At 41.4% G+C, this 26,083-nt stretch overlaps 2 protein-coding genes across 6 annotated transcripts in view; both read right to left on the reverse strand.

The window, feature by feature from the left end:
* The window catches only part of LOC102204536 (transmembrane protein 65-like), a 43,549-nt gene extending 31,473 nt beyond the window's left edge, over window positions 1-12,076 (reverse strand). Inside the window, exons 1-2 of the mRNA XM_005744627.2 lie at window positions 11,788-12,076; window positions 11,119-11,461 (exon numbers count right to left, since the gene is read on the reverse strand). Of these exons, the coding sequence (XP_005744684.1) occupies window positions 11,119-11,425 (307 nt within the window). The 5' untranslated portion in view covers window positions 11,426-11,461; window positions 11,788-12,076. The remainder of the gene's footprint in view (window positions 1-11,118; window positions 11,462-11,787) is intronic.
* A 1,212-nt stretch (window positions 12,077-13,288) lies between these two features.
* Window positions 13,289-26,083, reverse strand: part of LOC102204806 (metastasis suppressor protein 1-like) — a 46,446-nt gene continuing 33,651 nt past the window's right edge. For 2 of the 5 annotated variants that reach the window (XM_005744629.1, XM_005744628.1), the window contains 10 exons: window positions 21,842-21,999; window positions 21,471-21,578; window positions 21,235-21,332; window positions 19,612-19,876; window positions 18,516-18,629; window positions 17,918-18,157; window positions 17,526-17,741; window positions 16,644-16,803; window positions 16,259-16,540; window positions 13,289-16,172 (listed from right to left, as the gene is read on the reverse strand). In XM_005744629.1, the coding sequence (XP_005744686.1) occupies window positions 15,703-16,172; window positions 16,259-16,540; window positions 16,644-16,803; window positions 17,526-17,741; window positions 17,918-18,157; window positions 18,516-18,629; window positions 19,612-19,876; window positions 21,235-21,332; window positions 21,471-21,578; window positions 21,842-21,999 (2,111 nt within the window). In that variant the 3' untranslated portion in view covers window positions 13,289-15,702. The remainder of the gene's footprint in view (window positions 16,173-16,258; window positions 16,541-16,643; window positions 16,804-17,525; window positions 17,742-17,917; window positions 18,158-18,515; window positions 18,630-19,611; window positions 19,877-21,234; window positions 21,333-21,470; window positions 21,579-21,841; window positions 22,000-26,083) is intronic. The other 3 variants (XM_005744631.1, XM_005744630.1, XM_005744632.1) reach the window with 3 other exon arrangements.

A 26,083-nucleotide genomic window follows, 5' to 3' on the forward strand; every position in this document is an offset into this window, starting at 1 on the left:
GTGTAAGACTGCAACTCTGCTTCCTGGTCCCAACTCTGGATAGTCATATTTTGGGGGGTTTAATAAATTTGTCCATATTTCTAGAAACGAGAGCTGCTCCATCCAAAGTGGGATGGATGCCGTCTCTCCTAACAAGACCAGGAAATTAACCTTGATAAGCAAGTGCTGACTTGAGCATTATGGGGGAATCGGCAGCCATAGTCAGCCAGATATATCTCTAAGGGACCAGGTAGAAACCAAAGAGACATTCTCATCCGAGTACAAAAGTAAAGCATGGAATGACAAAAGCAAAGAGAAAAGCTGCTTGGAGAAGACAAAAGGTAAATATGCGGTGTCTTTAGAGGTTGTGATACCTTGTGAAAAAGACATTTTTTCCATCCTTGTCTTTTAAGCTTTTGACCTCGTGATGAAATGGACAGGCTGGCCACAACAAACTCCACCTTGAATGTCAAACACATCCCGCTGTGCATAATATTACCTGAGCTTCTGTATAATTTGATTCATGGCTCGATCCATCTGCCTAGACTTCACAAAAAAAGAGCAACCATATGCAGTGATTTTCTGCCCCGCTTTTGTCCTCCCCGTATAAATTATAAAAGTTCCCGATTGGCACCAGGCTGAAAGACAACATCACAGTCTTTTATTTTTAACTTTATTCCCCTTTTTTTTAGACTAACCCTCGACTTTCTCCTTTACAAGGACTTGCAAGAGGAAGCAACTTCATGTAGTACAAGGGTCACAGCTGTGGAAAAAAAATTACTACGTTGTTTTTGCCATTTGCCCCCAGCAAACAGCAAATGTATTTGAGCCTTTAGGCAGGTAAAGTAACTGACAGGAAGGGAAGCAGGAAAAAGGGTGCCATCAACAATCTGTGACGTACTGAGCATGAATGATAAGAAAATCTGGCACTAAACAAGTCCAACTGCCAGGTTTAGAATCTATAAGTAGACAGGTGAGAACAGGTGTGTGCGAGTGGGCGGGAAGGACAGGTGCCTGGGATTGGTACAGTCTGAGGACATCTAGTGCAGCAAACAGCCACTAGATGGCTCAGCAACATCATCTTAAATCCAAACAGGACGATTAGCCTTAATTCAAAGACCAAGCACATGTCATTAACCAACCACAGTTCGTCGGTAAAAAGCTGCAGGAGTGTTTGCCCAGTTCCAATCCTGGATGCTATTACTGTTCAGCAGCTTTTGTCTCCTTTGCACAATTAAGCTTCAACAACCTGAGCCAGGTTTACCGTCTGTGTGCTGCTGTTGTTTGGATAAAGAGCTTGAAGTGCTCAACACAGCATGCATTTAGCCATCAAACACATGTATAAAACCCTCTAGACTAAGCTTTCAACCCACTTGTGGAGGCTAAAGTGGTTAAATTAGCTAACTGCAGCTAATTAGATCCATCAGTAAGAGTGAGAAAAATCAATAGTCTCATTATGGAAATGGAAAGCCTGTTGTGGTAAACAACAGTAAACTGGTTTAGTATAATTAACCAATAAAAAGACCTGATTCAAAGGTAATACTGACTCTAGTATCGCTTAATGTTTGGGATGCATGCTAGAAATCGTGGCAGCTGATTGGAAACGTTTCCAAAAACCACTTACTTTGTCTTACTGGCATGTTGAGACTGATTAGTTATTAATGGCTGCACCTCTGTTGTTGGCAGCAAAATCCAATTACTCCATAAACACAGTACTGGAGTATCTGTGTGATGTATGGTGTGTTTTCAGTACATAAATTATCTGTCACAGAGACAACTTCCACAGGACTGTTACGGGCCTCCCTCTGTGATGTGTCAGTAACCAAAATAATTCATCAGTGCTGCTTTCGACTGACGAGTATCAGCAGGATGGCAGCGTCGCACCACTGATGTGGTAATCTGCGATCATGCTTCGTCGCAGTAGGTTAAACGCCACCTGGGAGCGCCACATCCCAGCAGCACGTTTGAATTTGCATCACTATAATACTGTGTGAGAAATTCAAAGGTGCTCTCCTCTGTGTGTTATCCCAGGTAAGATGGACACAATGTAAAAAAAGGAAGTGAGAGGGCACGGCTTCTCCTTTCCACATGAAAGGTGAAGTGAAATATCACCGTGCTGTCTGACGGCAAAAGATATTGAGCATAAAAAAAAATAGTAGGTATATAGATGCCCCATTGAAATGTAGTAACCTGTGGAAAGAGGATAAAAGCTTCGATCACCTATTTGTTATTCAATCTGCTTCAGTCGTGCCTTGGAAAGAGCTGCTAAAGAAAAAGAACCAGTTTTTGAAAGGAAGCTTAATTCGATGGCACTCAGACTTGAGGGGACAAACAAAGCAAAGTCATAAAGATCATCGAGCCGTCTCCCATCCTCTTGCTGCTCGCTTGCCTCTTTTGCATCTCCAATTAAGTCTCCCTCCTTTGCGCCATAGAGGCAATTTCCCCTCTATCTCATCTCCTCTCGTGTTATCTCTTCACCAGCAGCCCTGTGGGCAAGCTAGGCGTATAGTAGACATCACAAAGTGGCTGAACAGTGAGGATGACAGAAGTCCAGAGGAGCTCCAGAACGATTCTGTTTTTCTCTATCTTTGCAAGCATCCGCTGTACTCCTGACATTTTTGGTGAACAAAAAACTTTATATGCAAATCTATGCTCCCAGTGGGAGAGGCGATAGAAACAAGGTTTTCTTTAAACCCCCCAAAATGTGTAGAGATGAGCATGAAGATACGGATTCAACTATTAATTAATGTAAAGAAGGTTTCAGCTGTAACTAAATCTGCCTTTTTAGCAATGTTGTTGGAAAATCCACAAGGCAATTTCAGTCACAGGCTTACTACAATAGACACAGAGTGAGTGAGTGAGTGAGTATTAGTCTTCAAACTCAAACTTCAAATATTTATGTAGATCCTATGTTTGTAACTTGATCTATATCCACAGCATATAGATCATATATGACATCATCGTGTTGCCTAGGAACTACCAATGGGCTAGAATGACAATTTTTTTTTTTTAGGAGATGAACAGCATCTCCTGTATCGATTTAGTTTTTTTAAAAATAATAATCTATCACTCCTAACCAGTCATGATGGATGGCTGCCCCTTCCTGAATGTTATTCCTCCACTTAAAAGGGAGTTTTTCCTTCCCACTGTTGCCAAGTGGTTGCTCATAGGGGCCTGTCTGATTACTGGGATCATTGTAGGGTCTTTACTGGACAATATAAATTGACTGTGACTTGGTGCTATATAAATGAAATTGAACTGAGTTGAAGTTACTTTCCTGGAACAGCTTGATATTTAATTTCTCCATCAAGTATCAGTTTACGAACATTATGATCAGGCCAAACAACACTGCTGCATGGGGATGTACTACTGATATAATGATCTTATTATGACAATAACAGTGAACTCAAAACTATGCTTACTGAACGAGACAGTGAAAAAAATGATTACAGTACATCAGACTTTCATTTTTCATAACCAAATATCCCCGTGTAGTTCTTTTAATATTTCTAATATTTAAATTTGCAAACACCATTTAAAAACAACTCTAAAATCTATATGCAATCTGATCAATACGATGCTCCTTCTACAACACAATGCTACAATGCTTTATTTGTACATTCAAAATCTTTATTTGAGGTGAATGGTTGTCAGAAAGGTTATAACTCAAAAGCTAATTCACTATTTTAATTTCTTTTGATGTCATGAACTCATTTTTCGGTTCTCTCTTTCTCTTTTATTTCAAAGTTTTCTTAAATTGATGAAATTATTATTGATGTTCCTGTTTGATAAACTGGAGTCACAATGCACCAGATTATTACTAGTAGAGTATAGAACTTCTCTCCATCCTTTTAACCATCATCTAAACAACTCAGCCTTTAAAGCAGTGTCTGCATTCCTCCGCTTTCTCCGTTTGTTCTTGTTCCAAACTGAACCTCTGGAATAGACCTTAAATGCCCCTCATGAGTAAGACCTTAACTACAAATTGCTCCTTCTTAAATGTTTCTCTTGAGAGTTGTGGAGATGTTAATTCACTATTTTCCATTAAAACACCTGGTAAACTTTTCTCAGGAGAATTTTATAACAGTAAAAAGAAAACTTTTGGACAGAAAAAAAAGGGAATAACACCAAAACAATTAACTTTTAACCGTGATCAAACTTGAGTTTGCTGATTTTCCAGATAAGCCCATTAGTATATCAAAAGTATAAAAGGAGAGCGGATATAATCTATTATAACAACCGCATTTGAAATAAATGCTAATGTTGCATTTATTATCAGAATCAGAGAAACTTAGTAATCCCAGAGCCAATTGAGTTGTCATAGCAGCAAATATACAACAAACAACAGACACTCATATAAAATGAGTGTAGAAACAGAATTATGATAGATAAATATGTAGTAGGAAACTATCCATCCATCCATCCATTCGCTTCTCCTTTTCAGGGTCGCGGGGGGCGCTGGAGCCTATCCCAGCTGTCATAGGGCGAGAGGCGGGGTACACCCTGGACAGGTCGCCAGTCTGTCGCAGGGCCAACACACAGAGACAGACAACCATTCGCACTCACATTCACTCGCACATTCACACCTAGTGACAATTTGGATTATCCAATTAACCTATCCCCACAAGCTGCATGTCTTTGGACGGTGGGAGGAAGCCGGAGTACCCGGAGGGAACCCACGCAAACACGGGGAGAACATGCAAACTCCACACAGAAAGACCCCGGCCTGATGGTGGAATTGAACTCAGGACCTTCTTGCTGTGCAGCAACAGTGCTAACCACCGTGCTGCCGTAGTAGGAAACTATTTTATTATTATTAGTCTTATTTATCCAGATAAAAGTCTCACTGAGTTTAAAATCTCTTTTTCAAGCGAGAGCTGGCCAACCTGAAGTTACAACAAATGCAACAAAACCATAAAACAAACAGAGAAATGGACACAAACATGTGAATCATATGCAATATCAGATCATTGAAAGCAGTCACGCTGACCAAAAGAGCTATTCTGCTGTTCATTTAAAATCGACTTGCACTCCTTCACTATAGTTGCGGGCGGCAATTTCCGGAAATAGGGGCAGTGTATTTTAAATTCTTTGCATTATATTGTGAGAGCGTGGGCTTTTCTGGTTGTGGTTTCAACCCTGGACACACAAACAAGAAGGAACCAGCCCAAGCAGAGATTTAGAGATGAAAACCAACCAATGGGCGAGTCTGCAGATATACAGATGTAACCAGACAGTCATGTGTTTAAATGTTCACTATATGAATTTAAAAAAAAAAAATGTTGCTCGATATGCTCTAAAAATCAATGAATGCATGTTTAAATCAAAAACTACAGTTCCCTTCAATTTCCTAATTGTCTTTCCTCACATCATTATTATTATTATTTTGAATTAAGACACATTATATACACAAGTGGAAAAAAAACATGTGCAAGAGTAGTTGCAGACAAACAAATGTAACATTTTAAACTGTTCCAGTAAAAACAGTGAATGCAGTTTTTTTTTTTTGCTTGTTTCATGTCTAGGCAGCAAAGTATTTTACATCAATTTTTTCCAAGTTCAAGTGTGAAACCAACGAAAAGCTGATGTTAAAATGTCCCGCGACCTGACAAGGTAAGTGCTGTGTTTAAATTCAATCAAGGAACGGAGGTCAGCAGGCAATCTCTGCAGCAGAGCCTTGTAAATAAAAATAGAAAGCTGCTGCTTTAGATTTGCTCAGTCCAAATTTTTCATATATGATACAGTGGGGTGTAAGAAAGCCGTCTGTGATGAGTCGTCATCCACTGTGATACCGAGAAACAAGAGGCCTTTAAGGTGGCAACAGAAGCATGCATGTAAACAATGTCATCAGAATCAAGCGCAAACAAAATTGTGGATTGAACATTGAGAAACAAGATTTGTTTGCATATAAAAATCCAATTTTCATTTTTAATTTTCTTGACTTGCTCCCAACTCCAAGATCCAGGTGGATGAGTTATAGAAAAATTCACTCCACTTGGAGTTTATATAGCAGGGGAAAATATCAAAAGAGGCCAAAACTGCATTGTATGATAATATACTTTTTGATTAGGTAAAGTTGGACATTTTAGCACAGGACTATGTGGGGACTAAATCCCTTTCACTCTGAATACCTACTTTACATTGTATCTCCCTTTGTATACAAATGTGAAGACTCATTCAATCTACTTTGCAATGCAGCAGAGCACTTACATTTACACGTAACATGAGAGGAAAAAACTTACAAAAACCATAGTTACAGTAGCAAAAATGGAAGATTTTCACAGAACAAAACAGAAGAGAATGTAAACACTTACAGTACCACAGAGAGACGCTGTGTAATGGTACATTACAGCAACAAAACAGTGCTGGGATTCAGCGGGCATACAGTCGCTCCTCACTGGTTTGGGCTCTAGCTGTTTTAGCAAAATGCTTTAGCAAAAACCTGAAGGAAAAAAAAAGAAAAAGACTTCTTGCTCTGTTTCATAAAAACAAAACTGAAAGATTTGACATATTTTTTTTGATAACTTTTACTGTCATTCAAGAAGGAAAGTGCCAAATCAAACATGCAGATCCACTGGAGAAAATAAGGAAGTGGCCAAAAAGTATCTACTCAAGCTAGCTGGGTTGGTTAGCAGCTACCCAGCTTTACCCTAATGATAATGGCCGGAAGGCTTAAAGCATCCTAAACAGCATCCTTATCTCATCTTTTTAATACAATCTGTTTAAAACTGAGATGAGGAGAAATTTTACAGCTTTATTGTCTATAGGACATTAGAGCATCTGTGTAGTGGTTTTGACCTAAGTGTTGATAAATACCACTGATATAAAGCTTGGGATGACATTTCTTGCTTTCAAGCCTCAATATGTAAGCAAACTGTGCATGCAGTATGAATTTGTTGTTCTTGAGGCAAGCATTTTCAAATATAAAATATAAACTGAATTTAATATAACGATCCATCTCAGCGGAAAACGCATCCAGTCGATATGGCCGCAACCACCATGAATCTACCGCAGCACACTCCATTAACCCAGAGGACTGGCCGGTCCTAAGATAAGTCAGCAAGTGCGAATCACAGGCAGACACCCAGCACCCTTACCAGTCAACCAGGCCGTATGTGAGTATCAGGAAAATGGAAAATAAGGGTTTGGCGTCAAATGTCCCACAGACTGGAAGTGGCATAATGATGGATGCTCATAAGCCTGTCAAAAAACTCAACCTACCTGCCAGCAAAGCAGTCAGGGAGACCGTCGACCAGTCCAAGCAATTACAGATTCAGCTAGACTGCAGCCTGCATCCACAGTATGTAAGAGAATCCCTCAGGGTTTTTATAGAGCGAAGGTGAGGATGTCAGCAGGCTCCAGTCAGGCAGGCCCCACAAACACTGGCTTCTGTGTCTTCTCACCTCATTCTAGTTTATTTTGAGATGATTTGGAATTCTAGGATATGTGCCATTTAAATGAAAGCTGAAGATAATCTGCAAGTATCATAATCATTCAAGAGAAACATGAATCGGTATTACCTTTAAGATTTGATGAGTGTTGAAATAGGTGATTTTCTTCATCTGCAGGCGTATAGATAATAATGTACTTTTGGAAAACAGTAATATCTATCTCTGCAACATTCTCCCTCTTTGAATTTTTATGTATATTTACAGCATATTTTTTGTAATGATTTATTTTTTCTTTTATTTCCTCTTTTAAAAAGACAACAACAGTCCAACGGCTGGTTATTTGCTCCTCCGAAGATGCCAGAGCGAGAAGATGTGGTACAGATGTGACACTAGCACACATTCTTGGTTTATTCTGACTTTTTCTCTAAAGGTTAAACAACTCTGGAGCTTCCCGCAGTTTGTGCATCATCATGGAAATCATTTCTTCATCACCAGCCAGGAGAGTAAACGTAGCTTCCCTGAAAATACGTACATGGCACATACTTTCTTCCACAGTCCTGAGCCTAGTGCAGCATTTCTGATTTTTAAAACCGATATTAATAACAGAGACAACAAGCAAGGAGCCTCAACAGAGTTTCCGATATCTAGCTGTAGTTTTGTGACACTATAATTGTAACTGGCAAAGATTAAAACACGAAGCTATTAAATAAAACAAAGAATATTTATTTTAAGAACTGACTCTGCACTTTATTCCCGAGAGGAATATGATGGGTGACAGCAGGGTGCTCCCAGAGAGCTTCGTATACTGTAAAACCTCATCACCATCGCTCATGTTTTTCCTCATTCCCAACCTCTCTTCTCCTGTATTGATCGACCCATTTCTTTCTGTCTCCACTCGTTGCAGATCATCAGCACACCGCCTCCTTCTCATATAAACTTATAATGTCATTGCTACGTTTCACGAAACCCAAGTCATGCCTCAGCGCTACACTTCTGGAGTACAATGGACTAAAAAACAGCCATGCTAACCTTCTAACATGGGGAGACATGTTGAGAGAGAGTTTCTGCAAAAATGTTGCAGGAAATCTTTAGAAATTACAGCTATTTTTATACAGAGTCCCTCATTTTCACAGTATAATGAAACTAACATAATTTTAAATATAAAGACTGCTGCTAATACTTGGAAGAAAAAAACCTTGCAGTCAATAGCGCCTTAAGTCTAGAACCCGTGGACATCACTAAATGTCGTTTCCTTCCTTGAGATGCTCTGGCACGCCTTTACTGCACCCAGCTTCATTTGCTGCTTGTTTGTGGGTCTTTCTGCATAAAGCTTAGATCTTCAGTAACTAGAAAGCATCCTCTGTTGGATTGAGATCAGGTGACTGACTTAGCCACTGAAGAATACCTCATTTCATTGCCATGACAAACTCAATGGTTGCTTTTACAGTATGCCCTGGCTCATTACCCATTTATAATGTGAAATGCAGTCTGATCGGTTTCACAGCATTTGGATGAATCTGAGCAGAGACTACAGCCCTGTACACGTCACAGTTTATCCTGCTGCTCCTACTAAAAGTGAAATCAAAAATAAAAACTACTGACCTGGTTACACTGTAAGCAATATGCCCATGTCATACGACTGCTTCCACAAGGTTTGACAGATGATCCAAAGACATTTTTCAGAACTGTGCAGGCTTGTTTAGATATTTTTTGACAAAGTCTAGTCTGGTCTTCTTTTTCTTGAGTGTAACCAGTGGTTTGCACTTTGTTCGCCTCTGTACTCACATTGATGAAAGACTCACTTCCTTGTAAACCTTGACAAGATAAACCTAACTCTTTGAGAGTATTCTTGACATGGTTAGATGCCGTTGTTTTCATTTACCATGGAAATAATTCTGTGATCATGCACTTTAGTTGTCTTCTGTAGTCTTTCAGGCATTTTAGTATTGCTAAGCTAGTTATTGGCTCAGTGGGGCGATCGTGGCTCAAGAGTTGGCAGTTCGTCTTGTAATCAGTTCGAGCCCCGGCTCGGACAGTCTCGGTCGTTGTGTCCTTGGGCAAGACACTTCACCTACAGCCAACTGGTGTTGGCCAGAGGGGCCGATGGCACGATATGGCAGCCTCGCTTCTGTCAGTCTGCCCCAGGGCAGCTGTGGCTACAACTGTAGCTTGCCTTCACCAGTGAGTGAATGAATAGTGGAATTGTGAAGTGCTTTGGGTGCCTAGAAAAGTGCTATATAAATGCAATCCATTATATTATCCATTATTAATGCATTCATTCTTTCACAGCCTGACCTGGCTGTGAAACCACTTGTTATTCAGTTGTCCAATTACTTTTGACCCTCTAAAAATAGGCGACAGTTTATAAAAAGTTGATGCAAAATTACTGTTAAACCCCTTAAATTAAAGCTAATAGTCTGCAGTTTAATTTCTATTGTTTGACTTCAAATTCACAAAAACTACAAATATGTGTCTTTGTCCAACAAATTGTTGACCTCACTGTATAAGCCTGAGAAAAAAAAACATGTTCTCCGACTCAGTCCTCTTTGCTTGGCTGAACATATCAAGCCACTTTTTTCCTCTAACACTTTTTTTTGGCAGAAGCGCCGTCTCACCCATGAGAGAAGACAAATCACCAGTCCACCAGAGGACCCAAGAGGAAAGTCACTCACACTCATATTCACACTCAAAAGCGCTTTGGACCTTCCAGTACAACAAACTTACGTGTCTTTGAACTGAGAAGACACGTGTAACAGTTGTGTGACTCAAACACATTGTGGCCTAACTACTAATCGTGGACCATAGAGACTGCAGACAAATGAAATGGGGGGGTGCCTGTAAAAATGCATTGTGTTTTCTTAAAGTGTTGGAAAAACAAAGTCAAGGAACACTGAAGTGGCTCTGGCGTATTGTTGTGGCCCAAATGCCAAACCTCTGGTCTAAAAGATACACCTACTGCTGTATTTTGATAGTGGTAGTGCAGACCGATGCACACTCTGCTATGGCTATTTGATTAGTTCGAGATCTGGAGACTGATGAAAACTGCTGCATCTGACTGAGACTGTTTTTATATTCTCTGGATCCTGGAAGAGATCACTACCATTATCACATAAGAAAGATAATCAATCAGGAAAAAGTCTCAATGGCAACAAGGTTCTTTTTTGGGAGAGAGCTTCTTTTTTGGGGGGGGGTCAAGAGTTTGGCATTTTCACCTTTATAAAGGAAAAGCTAAAGTGGGAATTTAGAGATCAGAGGTCAGGGAAGAGTCAGGCCATTTCCTCGAGATTAACAGCTCTTCGTAAGGAAGTTATGAAGGATTTATTAGAAGCTGCCAATCCGCCACCATGCCTCAGAAGCGTTAAAATGGGAGTACTGCTTTAAGAACAGCACACTCCTAACTCTACAGGTGACTTCATCCTTTAAGCCAGATGTCAATGGTAATAAAGCTGAAGCCTGAATATTTGTAACCCCAGAGGTAACCCTTGTCATCACACACTGTATCCAGGGACACAGCGATGAATAATAGATGCAACCAAGGCACACCTCCTTTGATCATTACGACCAAAAACAACTGATATCAAGCAAAACTTCAAAAGAAAGAAGGACTTTTAAAAAAGAAAAAAATTATCTGTTAAATATGACTAGCATGAACTGTTTCACATAAAGACTCATGCTAAAGCACAGCTTAGGGGGTGGGCGGGTGTCACACTGGACACATATATAAAAGCACATGTAATGAATCACATACCTTGAGCAATAGCTATGGACTCGAACCTGTGCAGCTCTCTGAGCAGACAGGTGCGTTCAGACGGATGAAGGCTATAAATAAACTCCTTGGCTCCTCGGGGTGAGTTGAGGGGCTCCATCGGCTCCTTCAGGGGGTGTGTGCCCAGGTGACACCGCTGCACCACCACGGAGAGCGGGGTCTCCGAGGCGAGCTGCACCGGGGATGCTAGAGCGGGCGTTTGGTGGGTTTTGAGCGCGGCTCCGGTCAGACCAGTCCCGGCTCTGAGAGAGAAGGCAGGCCGCAGGACTCTCCGCAAGCAGGGCAGCATCTCTGAGATGGGGAAGTAGAGCGAAGAGCCGGAAACCTGATGGAGCAGAGCAGGCGACACCAGGCCTGGTTATCACCACTTTAAACGCGCACTCACCTAAAACCACATGGCGTAAAGATTTATATAATTATTTATCTCCAGTGTGGAACAATCGCGTCAACAGCCATCGCACGATAACATCCTGTACCCTCCACAGACAGCCAGGCTTACTTAACAGGAGCAAGAACCGGCCTGGCAATGATCACCACACTGACCATGTCGACGAAAAAATATTGATTGGAGCGGATTGAGCGCATTTTCTTGGAAACCCAAAGGTGAAAAAACAGATTTGCCAGTTTTCCAACTTGACTTCTCGGACTCACCTCAGTCGATGCTCCGCTGTCCCGTCCAACAACCTCCACAGGAAACCTTGAAAACAGTGAGGTCGCTCCGGCTCATACGCGTTCCTCCTTTAAATCCGGTGAGATTTTGCGAAGCCCAAAACCTTTATAACTAGCTGGGTGTTTATACTTAATCGCATTTTTGCGAGCCTGGAGCCCTGTCGGTGTAACCTCTGGCTGACAGGATAATGTGTGAAGCGGATGGGAGGGCACTTAAGCGGCCAGCAGCCCTGGAAATATTTTCCAATGGCAGCGCCGCTTTCCTCCGTGCGTAGCTGTGACGGCACCGCCACACGCACGTACAGTCAGGACTACACTGACGGTATGAGATGATTTTATGCCACATCATCTCATAAATTATCTTTATTTGCTTTATTATTATTATTATTGTTAATATTTTTTTAAAATGTTGGTAACCTTTCAGAAGTCAGTGTTGTGCGTATTCTCGCGAGGATACATTCTTACTGTGATTTATATCGCGCATCATCTGTGGTGTTTATAGTGATAAAGGTCGGTGTTTGTCTCCTGGGTGTGCGCCCATCACTCCCTCTGCTGTTATGCACGTGGAGCATTTGAATTATTCAGCCAGATAAGACAAAACTACCACGACGAAACATGACATCATGTGGAAGTTATTAGTTTTAGAAGAAGCCCGCACCTCAAGGAAAAGTAGTGTCTGTTCCTCATGCTGTTTCGTTTGCTTCCTTTTTTTTTTTGACTGTTTAAATGAGTAGTCCACTAACTATTTCATTGATAAGTATTTCCAGGCCTCGAAGGATGGGTGAAGTAATAAAAAAAAATCCAAGTCGAAGCCTTGAATCAGGTTTGGATGTTTAAACTTGGATAAGGGCGGCCCCTGGTGGCCAAAATCAGGGATAACATTTCTATATTATTAATTAGAAATAACTTCTCGTGTTTAGGCACATTTTAATTAGTGCTTTGTGATCCTGCAAAGGTTGGTATTGATCCGACAGCAAGTAAATACAGGGTCAGTATTGCCGACACCAATACTTTCAGCCTATAAGTGTACCTTATATAGGGGAGAGCAGATTTATAAAATCATCATCAGTAAAACACTTACTTTCCATAAAAACTAGTGAACAAAACAAATAAATCTTTTAACATTTCATGGTTTTTTTTGGGGTTTTTTTTTTAACTGGGCTTTTTGGACACCTGGGACGTACTTGTGCTGATCCTACCCACTAGTATCGATTCGATAGTAATACCTGCTTTGGTATCGATGCCATTTATTTTCGGATTGATCCACCCACCTAATTTTAATCAGTATGTGTTCATAAGGGCAGCACTGCGATTAGCACCGTTGCCTCACAGCAAGAAGTTTTGAATCCACCTTCTGGGTAGGGCCTTTCTGTGTGGAGTCTGCATGTTCTCCGTGGGTTCTCACTGCCATGCCCCCCCCCCCCACACACACACGCTTACATATTCGAGAAGACACAAAGCCAAAACAAAATTAATATTCTTTATTATATTGCTAAAGCTGTCATAACAACATTTTTACCTCCTTAAACAAAATGCATTAAAGCCTGAACTCTACAGGGACAGACTGAGAGGTCAACTCTCTGTGGGGAAGGAAAACAGCTAAAAACTAAACTGGAAAACAGACTTAACTATACTTTAAAACTTTCACAAACTATAAACTTCTTATAGGATATACTGACATTTGGCAAATATAATATTTATATATATTTATGCTAGTAATTTAAATATGGGACTTACAGGTTAATGATACAAGTTTTAAATGAGTGGACGGAGGTTTGCAAGGCGCAATCTGTTTAGCAAACTCTTAGCATGGTTGTTGTCATTCCACTTTCAGTTCAGTCTCCAGGGGGGGAAAAAATCATCACTTTAAACAATAATTTACAAAAAAAAGAAAAGGTTTTGTTGTTCCCACTCAGATGAAAATGCGCCGTTTGGACTGAACTGAAGTGGGTGCAGCTCTGCACGAGACCTGGGCTCGTAATACTGATGAGACTCAAAACCACACCTGCTTGGCATTTTTCTTACAAAAACCAAAACTGTGCTTTCAAACCATCTTATCTGAATTCATGATGCAAAATATACAGATGTGTGAAATAAGGGACTGACAGCGGGACAGTCGTGAACATTTGACTGAAAACTTTAGACGGCACTGATCGAGGGAACAGCTCTGCCACTCTGATATTTTATAGTAAGTATAAAAATAGAGACGAGTTGAAGAGGAAGACATTTAAAGAATGAGAAATGAAATAAATTAAAATCGTGTGAGATCCTGGACTAACTAAATAATATTTACAATTTCAAACATCCTGTAGTAGCCATGGTCTCACAGTGCTTGAACTGAAATGCAAATCAAATACAGACCGAGTGACACTAACTAGCCTGTTTAGCCTCTGGTCTAAGGACGGGCCTAGTATCTCATCTTATATGATCGTTTTTTATGCGATTTCCTTGTTGATAACATAATCACCTTTGTAAAAACAACCAAAAACAACAAACTAATTTAAAGTGGCAGTTGTAAAAACCTGGTCTGAAGTCTGAAGGACAGAAACATCATGGCGTTAACAAAAATATCATTTAACTCTGAAATAATGCTTCAGGTTCAATAAAATGTTTAGTTCTCTCTCTCTTTTTAAACAGAGACAGTACATACTTTGAGATTTATTGCTGCCGCTGTGAGCAATCAACGGCAAGCAGCTCAAACTGTGGTCAATAAATGACAAACAAAGGAAAGAGGTCGTATATTAACACGAGAACCTCTGACAAGGTTTAATCTGCCACCCATGAACGTGTAGAGATTGCAGATTAAATGAGTCATAAACTGAGGAGAAGTAAACCCAATCCACTTGGAGGCAGTGCAGTATGATGATCCTTATGTCCCTGTTAAAAGATGTGGAACTGATTGATTTTGAACGATTGAACGAGCGATGCCGACACTCCCCGGTAACACAGACGTGCAAAATTATTTACAAACCGTGTCAATATGAACCCTTATAAAGAAGAACAGGACACAACTTTAGTCTCTCTTAATGTCACAGCGTCAAACATGTGACACTTTAGTCACACTGTAGCCTCCTACGACTCCGAATGCAACGCAGTCATTTCCTTTGCTTTTGTTTGGTTTTCTTTAGGAGCTTCCTGTGCTCATGGTGTCTCTGAGTATCGATGCATACTGCATTTAAGTCTTTGAACTGTGACTGGAAGCTCAGCACCTATGAACAGCCATCAGGGCGTGCCTCCAAATAAGCACTGATGCAGGTCAGGAGTTGCCAAAAATGGAGCCATCAAAGGCCAGCCGCTGAAGCCGTTACTGTAATAGAGCACTTTAATATCGCTCTCTCGAGGGCGTGTCGTACCTGCAGAGGTTATTGCCAAGTCATCAACAGTAAGAATGCTGATCCCACCGCAACAGTACAGTGCACTCCCAAAACACCGAGTCTGTGTACACATAATATACAGTACTTTTTTTCCCCACTCAGAGGAGACGTAAGTATTGTGTGAAAATAATGAGTGATCAGTGTGGTGCTACTTATTAACAAAAACATGCTGTTTTATGCTGCTCTTTTACATCTGTGGGCCTGGAATTACAGCTTATACAAGGATTAGCACAAATGGCCTGATCCAGAGTGAGTTATTAACCTGGCTTTATATCATTTCTGAGGCAACGTAAGCCCAATAAGACAACTGCTATTGTCTTTTCTTTGAGTGATTGTAAATGGGGGCTGTAGTAGGAGGTTCTCACAGGTGACGAAAGCTAGCAGATACAACTGATATTGCAATGTGTTACAAGAAGCCTTTTAAGTTTACACATTGCACTTCTTATCTGCAACGTTCCTTTTTCCTAAAGCTTCTGACCTAATTTACAAATGAGGTCACACGTCTCCTGCGACCTTTGCCGAATCACGCGATGCGTGGTGCAGAGCGATCGTTGGTGAAGGTTCTCTTGAGCTTGACCCCTTTGCGGATGGCCATCAGCATGTCTCCTTCTTCTTGCTCTCCTGAATCATCTCCTCCTCCCTCCTGTCTCATCTCACTCTGAAGGTGCTGCTGGCTCACATAGTTGGGTAGATTGGGAGGGTTGGTTGTGGCCTGACCGCTCCAGGACGCCATGGGTAGCGTGCCGGGATCCTCCTCTCCTGTAAATGTTAGAGAACTGGGGGATTCTTCTCTGCCTACCATCTCCTCGCCTCTGTTCCCATTAACAGCTCCTGGCATATCAGGCACCGTGGGGATCTTTACAGGAACGACAGGAGTGCGAATGGGAATGGGGCCTGTACCTGTAACGGAGCCCGAACGGCGTCCAGAAGGTTTAGATGAAGGCGTGCGGCGGATCGTGGCAACTCCAGGGGTCACAATAACTGGACCGTGGCCTGTAGAAATGCGAAGAGAGGCATTTTGGGAACTGATGGTCACGATATTTTATCACCAACATTAAGAAAGTGGCCAAAACAGTTACCTGTAGGCGTAGGAGGATACTGTGCAGTAGGAGTAGATGCATAAGCGCCTGTGTGGATTGGTGTGGGGGGATAAGGCCCCGTGTGGTAGGCCCCCGGGCCAGGATAAGGTACCTGACTGCTGGGTAGCCCCGCTGTGGAGGCTGGGCGTTTGGCCTGGAACATACGTCTGTAGGACTGAGTGATATCACTGTTTCTGGGGATGGTGGAGGACTTATCAAAGTCAGACTGCTGCTGCTCAGACTCTGGGTCTCCAGCCATTGAGAAGTAGTCGTAGTCTGATACTGGAATGAAACAAAGAAATAAGCAGTGTATGCACCCAGCCACGTGACGTATGATATGATGCTAGCAAGTTAAAAAGAAGCAGAGAACTGGTGAGTGTGCTACCTTGTGACGGTATAGTATCCTCAGAGCAGCAGGGTGTGTTGGTCTGTGTGCTGTAGCCACTGGAGCACTGGATAGAGTCTCTACTGGACCTCTGGGTGTCCAGTTCCAGACCTCTGGATAAGGCCAGAGCCAGATCATCCTGGGCCTCGATATCCCCGGCCTGGAGAAAAACAGATGCAATCAACCAACAAAAAGAAAGAAAAAACAAAACATTTAGTAACAATCTGAATGTTTGCCTGGAACCAGTCAGGTACAATTCATTAAAGTCATTAAAGTCATTAAATTCAACCCATTAAAGTCATTAAATGGGGACATTAGTGGTGGGAGGCTATTCATATCATCGAAATTCCAGGACAAAAACATTGGCCTGCAAGTAGTTTAACGTGGGTTCACCTGAAAGTCAAGTATCACAGTTGGCAATACACAGACTGATCTCCGTTTACAGACTTCATGAGTTAGTAGCAGTAAGATAGAAATGAATCACAGAGGCATTTTTATTTGGCTAGCAAATGACCACAGCTTTTAAGCATTAGGGAGGGATCCAAGCAGAAACCATGTGGTGCTTCTCGGCATAAAAAGCCATGAAAAATTGAGAAGAAGTTAATTGAAGTTAATCAACAATTTATGGAGAGCAGTCATGTAAAGTAGACCAGTAAATTTCTCACCAGTTGCTATTATTAACAGTATATTTGTCCAACACAAGAAGAGATAAAAAACAGGCTAAACAGTAAGAAGTGCAAATGAGATTCCTTAATTAGGAAAAACGTGTTACAGAGAGACCAAAAACCCAAAAGAACATTTGGCTGAAGCCTCACTGGCGAACTAACAGCATGCTTGTTTAATCAGTTAACAAAAAGAGGGAGACAGCGACAAAAAACTGACCCTGACAGCCGCAGGTGTGTTCCTGTTCTTGTCTTGCACTAATGCTGATTGGCTTGGTGTTTGCAATGCAGCTGGAGCTGCGGTCTGGGCAGAGGGCGGGCTATTATCACAGTTCATACTCCCATTACTGTCCACCACAGCTGGACTCTCCTTGTCTTTCTTTCTCCGTAACGTGTTGACCATAGGCTGGTCATAAGGCCCAGGCTTCGCCCAGTCCTGTTAAAAAACGAGATGCAGATGTCAGTGTTTGTTGTTCATACTACATTTTTGGACTCAACTAAAGTAGGTAAACAAAATAAAGAAAAACCAAATAATTCACTGAATGTGTGTTCAAACTGTAGACAAGGAGGATGGAAATATGTCGATCGTCAACTCAGAGGAGATGGACAAACCTTCCAGCTGGGGACTCGTGATGAAGGCATCATGGGGGAACCCAATGTGCAGTAGGGAGGGTAGTCTGGCAGCAAGGCCGATGCAGGACGTGACCATGAACGAGTGGGGCAGGAGGTGGAGGTTGAGGAGGAGGGAGGGAAGAAGGGGAAGGCAGTGTTTGACACTGAGCCCAAACTGCCCCCGTTGCTATGCAGGTAGGGGGAACTGGCTGGGCTGTAGTGGTCGAAACCATTGGACAACTGTTTGCGTGCATGCCGATCAGGAGGAGGGATGAGAACAGAAAGAAGACAAGCAAACAAATGTGCAATGGGATAAATCGTTTAAATGATAAAACAGTGGAAAATAAAAACAAAACATAACTGAGGATAACTCAAGTACAGGAAACACAAAAAATATACTAATGAAATCAACACAGAAGAAAGGAACTGCTCACGGATGCTGAAATGAATGAAAACTGGAGATGCACATACAGCATACAGAGTACCTTTGCATTACACTGAATCGATGGCATACACACCCGGGTTTAGAGTTTAGTATGAGGAAAGCATGTTGCGTGTGTAAAGCTTATAAGATTCATTGTGGATGAGTGTTTATCACCTTGTCAGTAGAGGGCTGAGGTGCAGTAGTATCTGCTAGTGAAGAAGGGGTGCTGCAGTCACTATGCAGCAGCCCTGTCTCTGACATCTCAGAGGGGCTGGAAGTGGGACAAGCCTGGGACAGCGAGGGCAGCGGCAAACAGGCAGTGACACGAGACCAGAAGGAGAGAGGAGCGGTAAAAGGAGGAGGGAGACATCACAGACGGACGTGTAAAAGGAAAGAATCAAAAGATAGACATGTCAGCAGGTAGCGAGATGGAAGCAGTTTGTTAAGAAAGCAGAGGCAACTTTTTCACTGTTCTCAGCAGTTAGTGCAGTGCACAGCCGAATGACTGCAGAAGAGGTGCACTGGGAGTCAAACCAGCATTAAATGTATGGACATCAGCAGTGCGAGGTTGAGTGCTGGAGGCTGGAAACACAAAGTTCCTTGTGATGTGTAAAGTGCGAGCTGTGAGGCCGTTCTCTTTCAAACTCTTTCAGCTACTGTAACTACACCAAGAAAGAGGCAACGAGGAGGCCGATTCCCAGGACTGTACTGTAAATGGGTCAGAGTTAGACTTGCCAAACCACATTCAGTGCATCATAAAAACTTGGAGCCTAACTCTACCAATGTGTTCTGGACAGGGGAACTCTGGTTGCTGGCATGCCAAGACAACATCAACTAGTGCAGCTGCTCTCAGTGCTGATCTCCAACCGCGGAGCCCGCACAGACGATCTCTTGGACTACCTCGCAGACGATTAGATAAAAGTGACAGACTCAGACCTGCTGATAGAGACATGCTCTTAGCGACTGTAAAACATAATGTTGATGCTCTAACATGCAATTTTGCTGTAATTCATTTAATGAAAATACAATACACACCGCAGTCTGTCACAGCGGTTGACTTTTTAATAGCAGGATGGGCCTGACCCGTTTTGCCCTGGGCTAGAATGGAGGCAGACTAATTTCCTTCATATTTATGCTATAATAATAGCAGTGAAATGACTTCACCATGATCACACACACTAACTGCTGCCAGCTAACTGTCTCTCATCGTCTTGAGAGAGTTGGATCCAAAATTATGGTCAAGTGTGGGTATCTGAGGCCTCTTTCTTACCTTTTTTTCAGCTGGCAGTGGCGAGGACGACTTGGATAATGTGTACTGGTCTTGTGATGAAGAAATGAAGCCCGAGTCGTGGGAGGAGATGCTAGGAAGCCGAGCTGGGGTCTGCTGGGGTAGCGTGGAGCTGCGGTATCGATGGCGAGGGTGATGGTGGTGGAAGAGGTGGTGTGAGGAAGAGGAGGAAGAAGAGGAGGAAGGAGAATGAGAGTGAGAGCCACTGGATCCCCTGGAGTCACTACTGTTAACGCTGTTCAGACTACTGTGAAAGGGGAAGGAGCAAGCGATGAGGGTAAAGAGAATCAAGTGCACCCAAAGGCAGATTGGGTTGAAGGAGGGGGGATGATTGGGTAAGGAGGAGATAAAAGGAGTAGACATAAAGGCAAAGGTTTGGGGGTGGGGGAATGGAAAAGACATGGTGGGAAACAATTAAAACACCACACCAAGATGCAGCAGGCAGTGAATTAGGCCAATCCCCTCAAAAACAACAACACAAACCAACTCAAGGCGACTGAAATCATAAATGGCAATAATTGCAGGCAGGATTTGTGCAAGCTTTTTGAAAATATTCACAGGAAAAAATCATGAAAAACAAAAAGAGCATAAACAGTGGGTCTTAATTACTCCGTGACTTCTAAATTAAAAGATCTGTCCTACTATAAATGCAGCGTGAAGCAAATTATGACAATAAAACAACTATATGCAAATCAAATCTATAACCAGCTCAAGCTGCTAGTGCTGTACTATGATGCAGCATCTGATAAAATGTGTATGCATTAACCAAGTCGCCAAAATCTCAGATGAAAATGATATATTTGCAAAAGCCTTAAGAAACAGGAGGAAAAGCAGCAATTTTTGTTTTTGGCCTCAAAGTCTTGCATTGTTACCATATAGCAGTCAATCATAATCTAACATGTAATTTAAAGTTTTGGTCCAATCATCACACCCACAACCCTGAAATAGATTTAAGCACATTTTTAAAAAAAAAAGACGTAAAGCAATACACAACCCAGACATTAGACTTATTTCCTTAAACCAGAACAGCTCTGGAAAACGAATCATTGGAAGATACACAAAAGCAGTGAGGACAGAGTAAAGAAGACAAGATCTGAACAGCTAAAAATCATTAGCTGCTTCCTTTTGTCAATTCTCCTTCATCTTTCTTAACACTTTTCACCAAGTACAGTTATACCAAAACATATCTTTAGCATATCTTCTGCAAAGTATTGCAGATAATTTTGGCCACTAGGTGGCAGACAAAGTTTAAGCAAAGCCAGTAAATCATTTACTCCTACTTTAAAATCTCTTTAAATTGATATCAGCTGTCTTCCAAGCAGATTCACAAGCACTGATATGGTTAAAATGACAGTTTTGCATATTTTAGTAGATCTTGCAAAGTATATGCGGGACACTGTTATAAAACTGTGGAATTCTAACTTGACGAAACACTGTAACGCAGTTCCATTTCTCTCATCACTTTAGGGAAACTGGTGAAAAAAACGGCATAATTAAATTTTACTTTAATTTAATTGTAAGTAAAGTGAATTTCAAAAGTTTTTATGGGTGTAGATTCATGTGTGCTTATAAAACTATGCCCCTCTTTCACTTATTTGAGCCTACCTGCACATGCTAGACTTCCTGGACATGGTGGTGCTGGGGGATGAGGGCGGAGTTTGATATGACCAACCATAGTCTGAGCCCTTCAAGTCCAAGATCACCTGAAATGGACAAAATTATTAGCTGTTTGTTTTCAGAGTTGAGAAAAAAAGGTAGTAAACAGAATTTAAAAAAAAAAAAAAAGCACAAAAATATGACGCACATAATGAGTACTTTATCTTTTTAATGTTTTTCCTCACCTGTTCACTCGCAGGGGGAAGCTTGTGTGGGTCTGAGGTCAAGGCTTTGAGGTCCTCAGAGATGGTCTGGAGATGGGTAACCTCTCCCAACATAGAAATCTCCTCATCCTACAAGGACAGGACATGTAGACAAGATGATTATGCCTAATCAGGTTACACACCAGTAAAAAGAGTCATTACATTTCAGTGTTTAAAGTAAAAAAAAAAAGCTTACAGTTCAGTGTGTTAAAGAAAAAGAAAGTTAAACGTTTTCTATCCAGTGTGTGGGATGTAAAAAGCACAGAGCCTGTGGAGTTCATACATTTTTCTGTTGCTCTCTCTGAGTGGTTACCCAAGGCCCATTTCTCTTTCCTCTCCCCCGCTGCACTCACCACTATAGGCTGCAGCATGGCTACAAAACAGCAAAATCTCTGTCTCTCCTCTATAAGAGCCTTCCTCAGGGCCTGCTTCTCCGTCTCTTCCAGCAGAATGTATTTGTCACTGACATCCTGCATGGCGCTGTCCAGCTGTGGCTGGATATCACCACGACCTTGGAGGGGAAGAAAAAAGAAAAACAGGGGAAAAAGAGGAATCTACGTCAATAGAGGAATATAAAAATGAGATCAGATATGTGATCAAATTGACAGGTTAAGTATGAAAACAATACTTTTCACCTTTGTAATTCCTTCACAGCACAGATATTAAACAGAGTAGTTACCCTAGTGTGAGACGCATGAATAATCACTACTACTCTTTGGTGTTAGCTTGGTGCTAGCAACTTGTACAGCTCTGCATGTTGTTTATTGAGGTGAACATTGCTGTTGTAAAAGCTACTGTTTGAATTTCTTAACTACTCCACACTGCTCCTTGTAAAGAGCCACTCTTGTCCCTGGAGCTTCCCATCTTTTGCTCAGAAGTGGAAAAACAAGTTATCAACCTTAGGCTAAGCTTTCGCACGTCTTGGAAAGCTTCCCATATGTTATGATAAGATAGATGGAAGCGAGTGCCATTTTGACTATCTTTCCACTACCGTTTGTCGATTCCTATGAATTCCTGGAATGTGTTAAGAGAGAGAGAGAGAGAGAGAGAGACACTGTGTGCATCAGCTTTCATAATCACAAGAGTCCGGGGTATTGACACAACCATCTGGTCCTTGTGCTGCGTTTTAATATGCATGTATAAATCCAGGAATGTCTGAGGACTTTTGCAGTCCCAAAGGTTATAGTGTCATTCAGCACTTTCTGATTCTGTGTTTAGAAATTGCATTTAGGTGTATGATTTTAAGAGAGGATACCCTGAAGTCAAATCAAATCCTCCTGAATTCCCTGAGGCAGCAGGAAAGCTGACGACTACCCGACACTGTGCTTCAAAGGCGCTTAAATTACACTTACACGCAAACATATACACACACGCACAGAGTTTTAACTTTGATAATCAAGGTTAAGCATACACTTGCAAACTGAACAAGGTCTGTGGTCTCTTTCTACTCTTGTGTCTGGGCAAAGATCTTTTGTTGACGTTTCATGTGAGGCCCTTTATCATGCAAATAGATACCAGAGGAAACACAGAGATGGAGTTACGCAGGTAAATCATCCTCATCTCAAATGTAAAACACACTGTAAGCATGCGCATGTCATCCTGAGGACAAACAAGCTTGTTCCTCGTGGACGTGTCCGTGTGTGGTCTATGCATGTTTAACAGGATAAAGCAGCAGGAAGATACATTTTTATAATTACCGTAACAGTGACTTGCAGAACACACACAAATACCAGCACATGAACACTACAAATCTAAATATCACGGGGCAGTCTGGGTCTGTAATGACTGCATACAAAAAACAAGAGACGAGACAAAAGAAGCTTCAATGTGAAGGGAATCCATTTACCAAGTTTAGCGGGTGAGTTTGACACTGGACTCTGAGGAATGTGAGCTGTGTGTGTCTTTATGGCAGCTAAAAAGTAAATTGACTGTAAAAGCTGGACTGGAAAGTCCAGATTGAAGTATACATTTTCAGTTTCATATAGATCCAAATGCAACTTCTGAGGCAACCCAGGGTACAATTATAACATGCAAGGGTTTGTGGAGAGCTGGCTACGTGAGCAAACTTTAGAGGGCTAAGACAGACCTCACTCATTGGTCTGGTTTCCATTGCAGGACTGAACTCATTATAGGGAAAATCGTACCCCTCCTTTAAGGCAAAAGACCAGGAGGGATGTAATCAGTGCCGTGTGTCAGTCACTTAGGTATAAGATGCAAAAACTACAAAACCAAATTTCATGAATTGTAGTGGAGTGATGGAGCGCAGGCACAGGAAGACCCCCTTACAGCCTGGTATGAATCCAAACAGCTATTTGAAAACAATGTCGAGCTCTCTTAAATGAAAGTTTAAGTTATTATGATGTTTTATGTAAAATCGTGCATCTGTAAGGTTGTAAGTACTGGCAATATTTGAATCTAAAAAATGTAAACTCTAATGGGAAAAAATTCCTTTACATGCCATGATCGCAAAAGATGCTCTGAGCGAATGTACGCTCTCTTATTAATACTCATTTATATGCAGTATGTCAGACAAAGTTAAAAAATGTTCTTATCAATTGTATCAATGTTTTCCTTCACTCGGTTTTGGGTCTCAGTTGGCCTCAGCGTAGAAGAATAGCATTTCAACCCCCAAAGCCTGTGGTGTCTCCTCAGCATGCAGGAAAATGAAGGCGCACGCTGAATTCTGGTTTTCTTTACTTTAAGCATTGGCAGACGGTTTTCTCAACAAAACCGATGTGGTTTTGGAAAGACGCTACTGTAAGTTGACGTACTTTGTCTGAAACAGATGGAAAGCCAAATATTTTCTTTGTTGCTGTTTTTTAGAGCTCGTGAGTAGCTCGAGTAGTGCTTCTAATTCTGCTTCTGTTAACGGTCGAGGCTCTTAAAAAGCAGCTGATCCCTTTACTCGCTCGATTACATGAACAGTGTAAAAGTTGCAATGTACTAATTGGTTTATGAGTTTAGCCTCTTTAAAGTCAAGTATGAGGGAAACATGCTTATTTACTGACTAAACCCCCAAACAGGTACTTGTTAATAACCTGCTTATAATATTCAACCAGAGGCCATATTTGTTACTTAATAACATCAGAGACTCAATAAAGATACTACAATTGACATAAATGACCTAAACACTCACACACAGGGACTCAAGTGTATGGACACAACACCGGAGCATACGGCCATGAAATGACAGTTGTGGTAAGAAGAAGGGTTTGTCTGCATTCCTAGTCTCTGAGCAGCTATGTGGATGACAAGGTTTTGATAGCTACCTTCTATTTCCCTTCAACTGCAGAAGGTATAATAAAGATCTGTGGTCACTGACCGCACATTACAATCTACTTCACCACCATTTTTAATGTTCAATCAGACAATTGGTGCTGTAAGAGAAAAGGAGAGACGGTCAAATACTGTGACTGTACAGAATTCATAGGATATATGAACAAATAGCAATTGTAGCATTAGGTACACTGGTTATGTTTAAGTGCTTATTAATGCAAAAATCTATTCAGCCAATCACATGGCAGCAACTCAATGCGTTTAAGCATGAGGACATGGTTAAGATGACTTGCTGAAGTTCAAACGGAGCATCAGATTGAAGAAGAAAAGTGATTTAAGTGACTCTGACATGACATGATTGTTGGTGCCTGAAAGGCTGGTCTAGGTATTTCAGAAACAGAATTTGGGGTAAACAATATAAGAGTGGATCCATCTTGCCTAATATCAGCGGTTTAGACTGGTGGTGGTATAATGGTTAATGGTGTGGCACACTTTGGGCCTTTTTGTACAAACTGAGCATGAAACTGACTATTCTTGCCGACCATGTCGATCCCTTTATGACCACAGTGTACCCATCTTCTGAGCACCTTAGGATTGTGGTGAAATGGGATGTTCTCATCATGGATGTGCAACCAACAAATGTGTGTGATGTTATCAAGTATGAACGCCATGAGGAATCAGAGGAATTGGCCAGTGTTCCTTTTATTAGCAAGGCTAGGTTGTGCAAATGACTGCAGAGAGCTTTTTTAGGTTAAAAGTAAACCTAAATCATCCTAAAGATTCAAGAATTCAGCTTTTTTTCTTTTCAGTTGCTTTGAGTTGTTTGAATCAGGTGGTTGAAGTAGCCCCCATTCGATTCACATGTAGATACATGTGCACACCCAAATGAGATTAACTGCTTCAGCTTTCACGAGGGAAATGATTACATTAGGTTGCAGTCACAGGCTGTTTCTTAGAACGGCCAGGGTCCCAGGTCAGAAAAACACCCTCACAAGACACATATCAAACATCAGATATCGACCGACCAACACAAGCAGACAGATGGTGTCTTACATCTGATAGCAAATGGAGCAGTCTTCTTTCAGTGCAGCATATTAGAATCTACTAACCTACTGCTTTGCATTTTATTTAAAGATCTGTTTGTGCTGCTATGAGTCAGGTTTAAAGAAGCAAAGCTAGTTACGATTGTCTTTGCTCACATTAGTGTGGAAGTCTCCAAAATGCCTAAATAGAAGATGTCTATATACAAATAGCAATAAATTCGGAATTAGTGTGAAATATTAAAGGGTGGTTAGATTCAGCTGTTTATAAAAAACATC

The sequence above is a fragment of the Pundamilia nyererei genome, unplaced genomic scaffold, assembly GCF_000239375.1.
Source record: "Pundamilia nyererei isolate P.nyererei 1_Seehausen unplaced genomic scaffold, PunNye1.0 scaffold00146, whole genome shotgun sequence".
Classification (NCBI taxonomy): domain Eukaryota; kingdom Metazoa; phylum Chordata; class Actinopteri; order Cichliformes; family Cichlidae; genus Pundamilia; species Pundamilia nyererei.